This window comes from Lissotriton helveticus, chromosome 6 (genome assembly GCF_964261635.1).
Source record: "Lissotriton helveticus chromosome 6, aLisHel1.1, whole genome shotgun sequence".
NCBI classification, from domain to species: Eukaryota; Metazoa; Chordata; class Amphibia; order Caudata; family Salamandridae; genus Lissotriton; species Lissotriton helveticus.
In genome coordinates this window covers 1052686212-1052700951 of record NC_136067.1, presented here as the reverse complement: position 1 = coordinate 1052700951, position 14740 = coordinate 1052686212, and the positions used below count along the sequence as shown (strand labels likewise).

Sequence of the window (14740 nt, the reverse complement as noted above, 5' to 3'; positions counted from 1 at the left end):
ACCTTATGCTTTGTGTTTATTTCCGGTCTAGATTTATTTGGGGACAGTGATAACAGTGAGTTGTTTTTTTGAAACTTCGGGAGATTGAAACTTTATTTCACAGTGGTGTGGGTGATCTTTGGTTTTAAATACTCTAGCATGTCCTCTTGAGAGTCTTTTGGAAACACTTCCCTGTACATAATGACGTTTTGGGTTTTCTGTATTATGCAGGTAGTAACATTAAATTACCATTCAGTTTACAGGCCCCTGAGGAAGAGCTTTAAGAGCTTGAAATGCATTGGGCGAAAAAGAAAAAGTCATCAACGCAAAGAAATATGTTTGTTTTGAATTTGTAAATGTTAGAAAAATCATGTATTGAATGAATAATTCTTTGTCAGAGTTAATTAGTACAATGTTTTGAATCATTTTCTGTTCATAACCATGATAAAATTCGAATGTTGAGAATTTAAAGTCTGTTTTTGAATGTGTTAAAAATAAGCGGAGTGTCGTTGAGACAACCGCGCCTAGAAAAAGTGCGCTGAGGTTAAGGGTCTCAGACTCTTAAGATAGGTTCTTCAGTTTACTGTGCTCCCATTTGTCATAACCAGCGCCCCTCGTTGTTCACGAAAGTGATGGAGGTGGTCTCAGCTCATCTGCGCAGATCGGGGTTACAGTCTTCCCCTATCTAGACGACTGGCTGTTGCAGGCGGGCTCGCCCCAGGCTGTTGTCTTCCGCCTCCAGACTACAGCCGACCTCCTGCATTCGCTGGGGTTCACCATCAACGTGCTGAAGTCACACCTGATTCCCTCTCAGAATCTCTCTTTCGTTGGAGCGATTCTTGACACAGCGCAGTTTTGGGCTTATCCTCCCGAACAGTGAGTCCGGGATATTCGGGCTACGATTTTGATCTTTCAACCTCTATCCCGGTTTTTGGTCAGAATGACCCTGAGGCTTCTGGGCCTCATGGCCTCCTGCATCCTGCAGGTGGACTATACCAGGTGGCATATGCGGGCTCTGCCGTGGGACTTGAAGTTCAAGTGGACACAGTATCCGGGGAATCTTTCCGATTGCATCCAGATCTCGAAGGCCACTGCTCAACAATTGCAGTGGTGGCTAACAAACCCGGATTGTGTCAACACTAGGTCCCTCTCCCTTCCCCAGCAAGAGTTCAGAGTGGTGACAGATGCATCTCTTCTGGGGTGGGGCGACCACATGGGAGAGGCGGAGGACAGAGGCCTCTGGTCTCCGGCGGAGTCCGGGCTCCACTTCAACCTTCTGGAGCTTCAGGCGATCCGTCTTGCACCGATGGCATTCCTTCCTTCTTTCAAAGGGAGAGTAGTGCAGGTGTTCACGGACAACACCACCACCATGTGGTACTGCAGCAAACAGGGCAGGGTGTCTGGAACATCAGGGCATGTCCCTTTTGGTTCAACACCTGGCAGGTTCTCTGAACGCCAGTGCGGACAAACTCATCCGCTGGTGCATGATGGATCGCGATTGGCGTCTTCACACGGAGGTGCAAGATCTCTTTTAGCAGTATGGAGAGCCTTGGTTAGATCTATTCGCCACTGAAGAGAACGTGTAATGGCAGCAATTCTATGTGTTGTAATTTCCTAGGCGGCACTCGCTAGGCGACGCTTTTCGTCGCCAGTGGAGTTGCGCTCTTCTATACGCCTTTCCGCCTATACCACTTCTGCCAAGAGTGCGAAGAAGATCAAGCATGACCGGTCCCAAGTCATTATTGTGGCCCTGGACTTGGCACGAAGAGTCTGGCATCCCGAGCTTCTACACATGGACATCGATCCTCCGATCAGACTGCTTCTTCGGGAAGATCTTCTGTTGCAGCAGCAGGGACGGTCCTCCACTCCAACCTGTCCAGCCTCCACCTCCTTGCGTGGAGATTGAGCGGCGACAGTTGACAGCAAGAAAGGTCTGGCCGTGCAAAAATGAACTATCTCTCGATGGGTCGTTCTTTGCATCAAAATCTGCTATTCTTTAGGGAAAAAGGAACCTTCAGTGGGGTTGCGCACCCATTTCACCAGGGTGATGAGAGCCCCTAATGCTTTGGGACGTGGAGTCCCCCTTCATGATGTCTGCCAGGCAGCTACGTGGGCTTCATTGCTCACGTTTGCTAAACACTAATGCCTGGACAGCCAAGTCTGGAGAAACAGATTATTTGGCTGTTCAGTTCTCCAGGATTTTCTGGTGTGAAATTAGTTCGCAGACCCCCCTCTGGGATTGGTATTGCTGGGGTATCTATTCTAAGGTGAGGAATGCTTAACTAATAGTCTCTTTCAGATGAACAAGTTACTTACCTTCGGTAACGACATGTATTAGTTATGGATTCCTTACCGCCCCACCCATCCTACCTGTTATGCAAACTGAATTCTAGGGTTAGGTACTCCTTTTTCAGGACCATTGTTTTTGTACACCAGTGGTCAGTATTTTGCATGGCTCTGCGCTTCTGGCGTGGAATGTCGTGTAAAGATCTGACATCAGGCGGCGTCTAAGTAGATACCGCCATGTCGTTCCGGCGACCACAACGCCAACGACTCGCGTGGATTCGACTGACGCCACCTGCCGATGCGCATGGGAATTGCTGAAGAAAAATTCTACGGATCCAGTCTGATGTCTGGGGGTAATTCTAAGGTGAGGAATCCATAACTAATATATGTCTGTTACAGATATATAGTTTCCAAAGGGAAGTAACTTATTCTTTTGTTGCATTTCATACCTTTATGCAGCGAGTAATGCAGGTAAATTAAACGATGCAGTTAACGGACAGCCTTTCTTAAGATTATGTGGCAGCAAAAGCAGTCATCCACCTCCAACCCCACAAGCCGCACCCAGTGGCTCTGTGTTGCAAGTTTTGGATGCTTTGCACAGTCCAATGAGAAGCACCAGTGACAGCAAGGGCAGAGCCCTACCTGTGTTTTGCTACTAATTAGTTTGTGGAAATTAAGAACTGGAAAGAAGGACTGGACTGTTTTCAGAGACTGGAATGTCCCACTATTCCCTCAATCCTTGACTGTGGTATCCCAGACAATGACGAAATATATTTGCATTGAACTTGTATTACCATTGAGCCACACATATTTTGAAAACAATCACAAAGGGACTCAATTCAAATGAGACATGAGACTGTATTGAGGACTTATTATTTGAGGAGTTCGTAACATGTGAAAAATGATACGAAATGCTATCCTGGATATAGAATAAAGGGGAAAGAGTAGGCCTTACTTAAATTTGGAAATGCAATTTAAATTTAAATACAGGATTATAATATATGGGATCTTACAGACATTGTATGAAAGCTGAAATAACGTTGGCAGTCCTCCGCTGGCTGTTGGTTCTGCTGTGCAAAGAGATAAGCTGGCGGCGGCTTGCGCTTCATTTCGGTGCGAGCAGCTTGCTTCTGGTGTGAACTGGCTCGTACATGGTTGGCATGAGCCCCAAATCTTTATTTCAAAGACCCTGTGAGCCACACTAAGGGTCTTGGACCTGAAAGACACCACTTGGGGGTTAGGAACTCACTGCAGGTGGGTCCAGGAGCTGGTTGGGGAGCCTTTTGTGTTCCTGAGGCTCAGATCAGGACGCTGGTAGACTAGCCCTTCAAGTCACTCTGGATTCCTGGGTTCAAGATGAAGTTGCAGGTCGAGTTCTTCTTCCCCAGGCAAGAGGGCAGCAGTTCCTTTAGAACAGTAGTACAGCAGAATGGCAGTCCTTGGAGCAATACAGCAGTCCTTATTCATTGTAGTGTATCCACAGGTCCAGAAGTGTACTGAGAGTTGGTGTCCAATGTCCCTCTTTTTATACACAGTTCTGCCTTTGAAGTCTGCTGGCCTCCTGATCTAACCCGTAGGGACATAACAGCCCCCCCTCCAGTTCTTAGACCGGTTTTCAGCAAGTTCCTGACCCCCAAGAGGTGCCTCTCAGGGCCTGGAACTTGGTGTGGCTCCTGAGCTCCTAAATTCAAGCTTTTGGGCTCCTCGCAACAGCCAGCGGGCCTGTTCGCACCTGAACTGCACTGCTTGCATCAGAAATGTGTGAGCCGCTGGCAGCCCGTCTTTTCGCCCAGCAAGCATTGATCACTGCGGAGTACTGCCAACGTGGAGTATCAGCCTGCCCATCCGCGATGCACGGCCTGCTACTTACACCATGCCAGTCCCAACCAGCGACAATCTCCTTGCTTCCTGCAACCATCTTCTAGGTGAATGGGACTCTTGGCACAAAACTTGAGACGGTAAACCTTCAGCGGGACTAACCTGGGACTGAATCTGACCCACGCTTCATCGCAGTTGGCCTGAACTTTGACCCCGGGCTAGTGCGACCAGATAGCCATGGTAGCTTCTTTCTGTTTTTAAGCTCTATTTTACAGATCAGTCTTTAAAAAATAATAACTCCAGTTCAACTGATTGGATTTTTGTTGGTTTGGCCTTGTTTTATGTATTAAATTCGGCTCTGTTTTTCTAACCTGGTGTGGTGTTTTCACCATGCTACTGTTTGAGATTTTGCACAAAGACTTTACACATTGCCTCTGAGTTAAGCCTAACTGCTCCATGCCAAGCTACCAGAGTGTTGAGCACAGATTAATTTGGGGTTGATTGTGCCTCACCCTGATTAGGATTGTGGTTGCTGTTTGACCAAGCAAGGCTCATACAATGTCTAGTGAGGAAAGGTGCGCATTTCAGATGTGTAGTTGCACTTATGTGAATCATTCCCTTCTCATTTTTCCAACACACAAACTTTTTTTATTTTATTTTTATTTATTTATCCAATACGCACACTTGCTTGGGTAGAAAGTTACAAATAGAAGTGACGGAAAGTCTGTTACTTGGCATTATTAATTATATTTTCTTCCCCTTTCAATAATCCATCATTAGGTAATACGCTACACTACTTATGGCGAGAAGTAACTGTACTAGATGGGAAGAAACTCTACTATAACCCATTTACTGGCAGGTAAGGATCTCAATAAATTAAAGCGGCAAAAGATAATTTGTTTGTTGCTAACTAAAAAGTGTCCAAAACAACTTTAAGGAAGCAAATATTTAAAATGTGTGAGTTAACGTGTGCAGTGGAAAAAGGCTTATTTGGATGCTACAACAGAAATAAAGCATTTATCCTGTATTTTAAAAACTATATCTTTGTACGTCTGAAAAGAACATACCAAGTTCCAGGGAAGAAGTAAGATCATTTGTATAGCGCTTGGTTACACCTTTTCGGTGTGTCCCAGTGCTGGACCTGAGATCAGATTCAATGAGTGAGAAGCAAGGGGCATAAAGACATCAGGCCTGATTAAATTGAATATGGTTGCTACACAGCCATGTTTTCAATTTCTTCCTAAAATCAATTTCAGAGGGGGAATCTCTGGGGACACTGGGAAGAAAATTCTCTTATAATGTTCTCATTTGCGGTAGACCTTTCCTGGAGTATCTAGTATCCAATTTTCTATTGCTTTGTTTCATTCATTTTTACAATGCACAGTAGTTAAGAAAAACAAAATATAACTGTGGGGAGGGCTGGGGAAATAGAACATGCACATAGTACATATAACTGTTTAAATCGTACATAGCAAGTCAAGGAGTACAGAACAGGAGCAACTCAACGCAAGGCATGCAAACCCTCTGTAAGCCCTTGGTGGTTCCTCATAGAGCTACATTCCAGGGATCTTCCTGAGCAGGAGATACCTATCTGCGGCTGAGTCTTTCCAGGAGTGTTCAGTGTTGCGTGGGTGAGGATACAGATGATTAGGTGGACTCCCATTGTTCTTCCAAGTCGGGTGATGTGCATTGGGTCTCAGCCTGCAGAGTTAAGTTTATGGTCAGTGGGCCCCAAAAGTCTTTGGGGGCGCAATTGCGCTGGCATGAGTCCCTAGATAGCTGCAAGGTGCTCTTGGCAGTATGGCACATCTTGTAACACGTTTTTTGATTTGGGAGGCAGGGCGCCTTTCCCAGTGTACAGCCACTCTACGCTTAGCTAAGAGAAGCAGCATTGCGCTTAGTCGTTGGGTCTCAGGAGAAACCTCGTTTTCTATCACCTAGAAGGGCAACAAGGGGACTGTTGCGGGCAATGACCTGTGATCAGGGTGATAATTCTATAAACGTCTGTCCTGGACGTTGCTATTCCAGGTCATTGCCAAGCGAGGTGCAGAAACTAGTTTGTAGGCACTGCACACTTCAGGCATCTTGCCTCCTCCGTGAGTCACAGCCGATGTAGTTGAGCTGTATGTCTTTTGAAATGAATCAATCTGAGTTGGTAATTTGGGGGAGTGTGTGCCTGATTGAGTGCAAGTATAGCTCTATTTCTCCTAAATGGAGGGTGGGTCATCTCCACTGTCCAAGTATTTAGAGCTCCACGGATAGTCGCCGGGACTTCTCTTGCATTATATTGTAACATTGAGTGATGAGCTTGCGAAGTGATGAGTGCATGAGTATGTTGTCTAGCGCATGCAGAGTTGGGAAGGGGTTTCCGGGAAGTACAGTGCAAGGCGCGCGTAGTACAGCGCTGCGTTGATGATATAGTAGAATATCCCAGGCTTTGCAAGGCGTTTTCTGTTACACTGTGTATATGGAGAAATTTCTATTCAGGATAGAGGTCACCAAGCATGTCAAGCCCCATTTGGTGAGCTTGAATTCATGCCCCTCGTCCTGCATCAGTGGGAGAGAAGGGTTTCTGGCTAATAGCACACGGGTTGCAAAAAGGCAGCTCATCTACTCATCTAGGCTAGTTGTCATAGGCCTTCCCATGCCCACAATGTGCATACTACTGTGTCTGTTACAGCAAAAGGATGCCTGACTGGTAGATATAACGAGGTGGCCAGTGGGCAGGGGTCTACACAATCACCTCTATTGTGGTGTGTGGTTCAAATAGCATGGGATGTAACCAAAAGGGGGCCAATTGGTCCTGGGCACAATAGAAATATAAGTCCATGTCCGAAGCACTCAACCAGCCCTGTTAATAAGGGAGGGTCAGTGTTTCCGATGCTACCCTGGGCTTCTTACTGGCCCATATCAATGGCACCAAATTAGAGCGAAGTCGCCTGAGAGACTGCTTCGTAAGGGAAGTGGGGTATTGATTAACATGTTGAGAAACATAAGGAGGATGACCATTTTGGCAATTACAATCCTCCCTTCTACAGATAGTAGATATCTAGACCAGACCTGGTTCCACTCCTCCAGACAGGCCATGGCTGAACCATTGTTCTCCATCCAAAGTTCATCCAGGTCTCTACTGTGCCAAATACTCAGCAAACCAGTCCTGTCGCTCATTGGAGCGGATTTTTGGTTTCAAACTGTTCTGTTACTGAGGTGAGTGTGAATAGGACCAATTTGGACCAGTTAATCAAGATTGCCCACCGAAGCAAATCACCTCTCGTATAAGCTGAGGGATGGTGGCCTGTGGGTCATGGTCAAACTGGGTGACATCGTCTACATATAGAGACACCAGAATTCTCCTGGTAATAAAGGATAGACCTCTGTACGAGTTGTATTGGGACAGCCAGACTGCTAGAGGTTCCATTGCTATTGGGATTAGTGACGGGACATCCCTGCATGGTAGCTCTGGACATGAGAAAGTGATTGCTCTGTTAATCAGAAGTCGTGCTGTAGAAAAAGTGTAGAGTAGTTTGATTATACGCAGAAACTGAGGACTGATCCAGAGTCAGGCGAGGAGTTGAAATAGGTAGGGAACTCTAAAGAATGAAATGCATTTGTGGTGTTGAGTAGTATGGCGGCGACGCTTAGCTGGGTGTCTCCAGTGTGCATGAGGGCAAGCATTGTTCGAAGGTTATGTGCTTCAGAGCGGTTAGGGGTGAAGCCGGACTGATCGGGTCGGACTGTATCTGGTAGGAGGGAAAGTAGCAATCAGTTTCGCCAATATTATATCAACATTGATCATTGAAAGGGGTAGGGAGAAATCATAGCAGTTGACTGGCTTACATGGCTTCAATATGGAGATGAGAACTGCTTCGCGCTAACAGGGGGCAGTGTTACCAGCGATAGGGATTACTCAACATTTCAGTTCGGGAACGTTCCAGTAAGAGATCTAATGGCCATCATTTGATTTAGATGGGATATGGGACTGATGTGGCACACATTGGAGCATTGTGGTCCATTTGCATAGCATAGGATGACCAAAGGGAAAGTGTCCGGAGTGTACATTGTGATGCGTGTAAGAGTAGACAGGGAAAGAATAACACGTTTCCCACCCACCTCCCACTTGAACCTCCCAAACTGGTTGTAAAAAAAGTAAGTCACCCCAGACAACACTCCAACAAACATTTGGCTTTTCGGGAAACATACCTCGGGTCCGCTAAAACCCAGGCATGCAACCTGGTTGAAGCCAACTGGGTAGCCGAACTAGAGGAGCAGGGTATAGAAGCGGCATGAAGGTCATGTCATGTCATTAGCCTGGCTGAGGGAATGAGCAGTACAGACCCGTTGAGGTCAACGGGCCCCAAGAAAGCACCAACAGACAATCAGGTGCAGATATCACTCACATCGTAACGTGTCAATTCTGTTGCACTTTCGCATTGGCTATGAGGGAAATTGACAGAACGTAGGGCGCCAGTCAGTCATCCTGTCGTAGAGATGTCTCTTGGCTCCAGCTGGGGAGGAGTCATCGGGGCCATGTTGGTAGTTGCATATTTCTGTGAGAACTTTGTGGTTGCCTTCCGGTGCATGAAATGATGCTTGCCATCAAGATTAATTCACAGTTTGGTTGGGTAGAGCAAGGAGTAGGTGATCCCAGCTTTTTGCAGGATACATTTCACAGGGAGAAATTCTCAGTGAGCAGTCTGGACTATAAGGGTGAAATCCATGTATAGCGAGACAGTGCTGCCCTGATATTGAACTGACTGGTGTTCTCTGGCTAACCACAGGATCTCGTCCCCGTCTCAATACTTAAGTAGGCTAGCTAAGATTGGCCTAGCTGGGGTTCCAGGTGGGGGACACATTCCGAGTGCTCAAAGAGCATGCCCTACTATGAATACCAGAGATAGGGCCTCGCCAAAAAGGGATCGTAGCATATTTTCAACAAATGTTTCCCTTTTGTCAATTGCAGTCGACTCGGAGATTACATGAATGTGGAAGTCATTGCATCTAGAGTCCGCTTCAAGATCTTAATTTTTGTTCTTGATGACTTCCAGAACTTTTTCCATGCGGAGGTATGGGTGTGTTCAAGATTGGAGATGCGATAGTCTAACTGATCCATGTAGTCTTCATGCTTGTCTATTCGCTCCTTAATGCGATCAATCATGTTAGTGAGGTGGTCAATGTTCAAGTCTATAGTGTGGAGGCTGATTTTCATCTGTCAGCATTTCTTTTATTGTCTGATCTGGTGCCACAAGCGGCACAGCTTCGTGAGGCCTCTTGTCCTGATCAGACTCACGTGTGCCCCTCTTGTTGTTAAATATCAATTTGGGCTTCATGTTGTCCTGTTTGCCCTTGGCCAGAAGCGTGTAATGGCTGCGACCTGGATGTTGCGCTCTTTTGGTTCATTGATTTATAGAGTCTTGAGGGTCCCGCCTCATCCTGCCCTTTGCAAATGGGCACTCTAGGACACTAGCAGACCCAATCGTCCGCTAATGTGTGCATGTCCATCTGAATGGAGGTCAGTGCCCAAAGATCGTGGGCCACCTATGGCCGTCTCAGTTGATTGGTGCCCCAATGTGACAAGATGATTAGCCAGCTGTTCCTAAGATGGGAGATGATTCTCACCAGGTGATGCCCTCCACAAAGGGTGATAATCCCTAGGCCTAGTTCTTTCAGGTGATCCCTGGGTAAGTTGCACCACTCCGTGGGCCAGACCAGGACTCCACGCAGCCGCAGACCAGCCCACTGAAGGGCTTAGTGATGGGGCCACGAGCAGTACCATAGCAATCTCTAGAGGCCTAACTGGTACAATTGTAGCTGGAATCCGCCATTGTCATCTATGGGGGGCTCGCAGCATTCTCTTCTTCTCGTTTGTCTCCTCTAGTAGGTGCCGTGTCGGCGTGTGGCTCAATAGCCGCACCCAACAAGCTGCAGGCCAGAACTCCTCCCTGGGCCTGGTGATCGGCCGCAGTCCGTAGCTGACCCGCAGTGGGAGAGAGGCAGTTGGGCCAGATAGTAGGCAGGCTGTACCGTGGCTCCTGCTCCACTTCTCTTTACTGTTCAGGCTGGTACACAGGTCCGCGGGGCTCAGTGGCGGTGTCGGCCCAGCAGCAGCCCCCGATTGGTGAGAGATGTAGTCCAGCAGCTGCCAGCCCCCGCCAGCAGCTGGAATGAGGTGATGGATTGGTAATTTACACTTGTATGGCTGCGATAAAGGAAATATTAATTCTATGGCCGGCACAGCCTTGCTAGGCTGTGGCCATCTTGCATTCAGGCCCCCCTGCCCCCGATTTATCCAGCACATGAGCACTTAATGGCTTTCTTCATGATCTGATAAGTTTATAGGCATACACATTGTGACCTTTTATGGCTGCCAATTTATGTTGAAATTGGTGCATTGTTTGAATAGTTATACATTTGAAACTCCATTTAGATGACCCAAGAAGAACTGGAGGCTCGTATGCAAAGAGGACTGTTGCACTTGTATAATAATATTGACCCAATACATTCAAATTATGAAACTTGGGAATCACCAGGTTCTCCAGTATTGGAGCTTTCATAGATTCACATTCTTGAATCAGCCCAGTCGTTGAAGTGGGACTCCCACAGTATCTTTTATAAAGCAGTAAATCATATAGCCATAGGCCAGAATGTTATGAAAAATCAGTGCAATAGCCTATCTATATCCTTCTCCCTACCCTTATCGTTGATCAATGTTGATAAGAACCAAACTTGAACCATAACCAATCAGTCGACCGCACCCTGTAAAATCCTCCCTAGAGATGGAGAGTCCTTCATATTTTCTACTGCACGTCGTGTGAGAGAGGGTCCTTCTGAGCTCTGCTCAGTTTTCTTACGTTTTCTCTTCAACTTTGATGCATCTTTCAATTCTGCTGATACCATGTTAAATTCTTCTAAAAAAAGAGACTCTTCAGAGGCTCCATACTGAGGACCCTCATAAAGACAGTATTTATTGCTTACATCCGCACCATGAAGTGAAGGGCTGCAAGATTTGTACAACAACTCAAGGACAGAGAGGGTATATTATTATTATGGCTTCAGAGACTTAAATCTGAATCTGATGTTGTCTCTGAGAAGGAAGATAGTGCGAACTCTCACACCTCTCATGGAAAATCTAAGAAGAGGGAAAGGTTGCAGAGGTCACCAAAAAGTTATAAAAAAGCTTTTAAAAAGACACATCATGAGTCTTCCAACTGATCCTCGCAAGAAGGGAAGAAGGGCATTCAGTTCCTTCTGAGACAGAATGTGGCCCTCAATCTCTGTCACCTTAAAACCTAAAAAATGTTCCTCAGACTCTTCACTTATAAAGTTAAAGCTTGCCTTGGACTCCTCGTTGAAGACGTCAAAACCATTGTCCATGCCTACACGTCAGAATACACCTACAACTGCCAACTGTCATCTGTCCACCGCCGCCAGAGACTATCTTGCAGTTGAGACATTCACAGTTGATGAAGACTTCTCCGTCAGCTGCCCCACTGCCGATGAGCATGTTGCTGTTTACCAACATTACACTGTTGATGAGCATCTCGCTGCTGACTGACACTACACCGTTGATGAGCATCTTACCGTCGACCAACATCACACCATTGACGACTATCTCCTCGTCAACGATGATAAACTCATGGACCACGTGGACTACGGCAATCCCTTCATCGATTACTGCTGCCTCACCATCGACGGCACTTTCGCCATCGGCACCAACGATGAAGCCTTCACTGATGTTGCCATTGACAGTCTAAAATGCCAACCACCATGCTCCTCATGTCGAATTTGCCACTGCTGACATTCGTCCGTCAGTGATACAATTTGTTCACAGCCCCACTCAAGTTTCACCGCTACCACCTAGTAAGTCGTTTGATTTACAAGAATCTGATGACGGTGGACTTTTTTGGCCAGCTCGTAGCCCATCACACCTCAATATAAAATACCAAGATGATCATGATGAGAATGTTGATGAGGAGGAGCAAGAATCGGTCTATTATGCACAGGAATACCATCATAGGTACTATGGAGACAAATCTAGGCACTACATGGCACCCACACATATACCCATGCTCCAGGTTCCAGTGGCCTTTTGCAAAACATGCAAGCAATGTTACAGGACTACCATCTGCTTTTTCCTCCACCTGCGGGAGCACCACCTCCGCCTCTGCCTCCTCCTCCACCAGCTGCGGCTTCGCCACCTCCTATGCCGCCTCCTACACCGGCTTCAAACGTGGCTGTGCCACCTACACAGGATTCATCTTCCTCCGATGATGACACGAAGGAGGGAGAACTTAAAGACCCCTCACCACTATCAACAAGTGGGATGAATATCTTATTCCCACACTATCCTCCCCAGCTCCTCACACAGCAGATTCACCACCGGAGGAGATAGGTGATTTTCACTCTTTAATGGAAAGAGCAGCTACCAGATTTCAGCTCCTAACAACCATCAAACAGTCTGACTGTTTTCTCTAAAGCGAAGTCACAGAAGACAGTGAGAGCAATCCCTCTGATTGACTATATGTGGGAATAGGGTATAAAATTAATGAAAACACCACCTACTGTGAATGCAGTCCTTCCCAAGATTGACAAAAATATAAGGCCCCTGGTGACTCTCCAGCTTGTTTGATCGGGCACCCAACAGCAGTCTTGGTGATAACCCAAGCTGCGCAGCGCAGATTAAAGAACCCTTAAGCTCCTATTACAACACCACCTGATAAAGAAGGCAGGCGCCTGGATAATAAAGGAAAAAAGTTCTTCACCATTTCAGGCACTGCTGTGCGTGCAGCGAACGCTTTAGTGATCCTGCAAGATATGACTGGCAAATGTGATCCGATATCTCACTCTGTCTGGATCTTCTGCCGGAGGACATGAAACAGGAAGCACGGAAGGTATTGCTGGAGGGAGAATGATCCACTTCCGAGATCATCGATTGCACTATGGATGTAGCCTCACTTGGGTTCCTTCAGCTCTCTGGCGTAGTGATGCTTAGATGTCGGGCTGGCTTATAGCAACATCTTTCCGACCTGAGGTACAAAGCAAGATCTTAGATTTGCCTTTTGATGGCGATGCACATTTTGGGAAACACATAGATGATGCCTTACAAACCATCAAAGCAGACACTGACACAGCGATGCCCTTCGGTATCCTTCAGTACAGTAAAATGCCCTTCCGAGGAGCCTGCGGACGAGGTAACTGCTCCTTTCATGGCTGATACCAACGATAAGTCGTTCCAACCCTATCAGTCCTTTCGTCCCGCCAATCAGCAACATCAAACATATTGTGCAACAAAATGCATAATCCAGACAGCAGCCAAGGCGAAAGCAACCAGCTCAGTCAAGAGACACTGTCAGAACACAGTGGCGATTCTGTAGTGCCTGCTACAACCCCCTCTACTCCTTGTTCTGTGGGAGCCTGCATTTCTCGCTATTATCAGCAATGGAAAAACATTACGACTGACAGATAGATGCGTCCTAAAGCTCATCAAGTATGGCCATACTGAGAAATTCATCACATTTCTGCCTATTCATCCACTGCAAAAATCTCCTCCATCCCATCTTCATCTGCTCAGGAAGGAGGCTCTTGCCATGCTGCTCAAAGTTGCCATAGAAAGGGTTCCTCACTCTCAAAAGGGAATGGGATTTTACTCTTGTTCCTAGTAACAAATGTTTTTGGGCAGGCACCCCATTCTGGATCTCAGAAAACTCAACATATACCTTCAAAGAAAGTCCTTTTGTATGGTCACTCTACAAGACATTCTACAATTACTCAACCATGGAGATTATACGCTCATCCTAGATTTGCGAGATGCGTACTTCTATGCCCCTAGCCACCCCAAACACCGAAGTTTCTCAGTTTTATGGTAGCAGGTGTTTATTATGAATTCAAGGTGCTTCCCTTTGTCTCTGAGCAGCTCTCACTAAATATATTGCTCCTATAGCAGCACATCTCAGACAAGGAGGCCTGCAACTTTTTCTGTATCTCAACAATTGGCTTGTCAAAGCACCATATCTTCAGCAGGTGTCGGAAGCCACATCAACCTGCCTACGACTGTTTCGCTCCCTGGTGCTCAGAGTCGATCATCAAAAGTCTCTTCTAATGCCCTCACAGAGGATAACCTTTCTCAGAGCAACTCTGGATACCTTACATGACCAGGCATTCTTGTCGGTAGAGAGACAGAAGACCATAATGTTGTTAGCTCAAGATCTATCCAAAAGAAAGTGCTTTTCTGTACATCTACTCAAGTCTTTACTCGCCATGATGTTTTCAGCTCTTTTCTTAGTGTCCTGCGTTCGTCTTAGGATGAGACCGATTCAAGAAAAACAGAATAAACAATGGCTCCTAGTGACCGGCTCATTCGACGATCTCATTCGGATCCCATGAGAAGAGCAGCAAATCTCCAAGATTCTCACATCAGGGCTAACATTCCGATCTCCACTTCCACTTGCGTGGCTGGCAACATGGCCGAGTAGGACGTGAGCTCCGCAGCTCCGGCTATCGGCAGTGATCTGACAAATATACAGGGGACCTTGGGCAACGATACAGGCATATTACTGCTTCTTAAAGGTTCCTGCATCCTCTGGCGGTAGATAAGTGTCCGCTGGGATCGTGGGCGCCCCGCTCTAGCAGTGGAAACGGCAGTGGACCCGGAGAGTAGGCG

General features: G+C 46.7%; 1 protein-coding gene across 1 annotated transcript in view; it reads left to right on the top strand.

The window, feature by feature from the left end:
* The window catches only part of SHPRH (SNF2 histone linker PHD RING helicase), an 884400-nt gene that overhangs the window by 182076 nt on the left and 687584 nt on the right, over positions 1-14740 (top strand). Inside the window, exon 5 of the mRNA XM_078648685.1 lies at positions 4864-4942. Coding sequence (XP_078504811.1) covers positions 4864-4942 — 79 coding nt within the window. The remainder of the gene's footprint in view (positions 1-4863; positions 4943-14740) is intronic.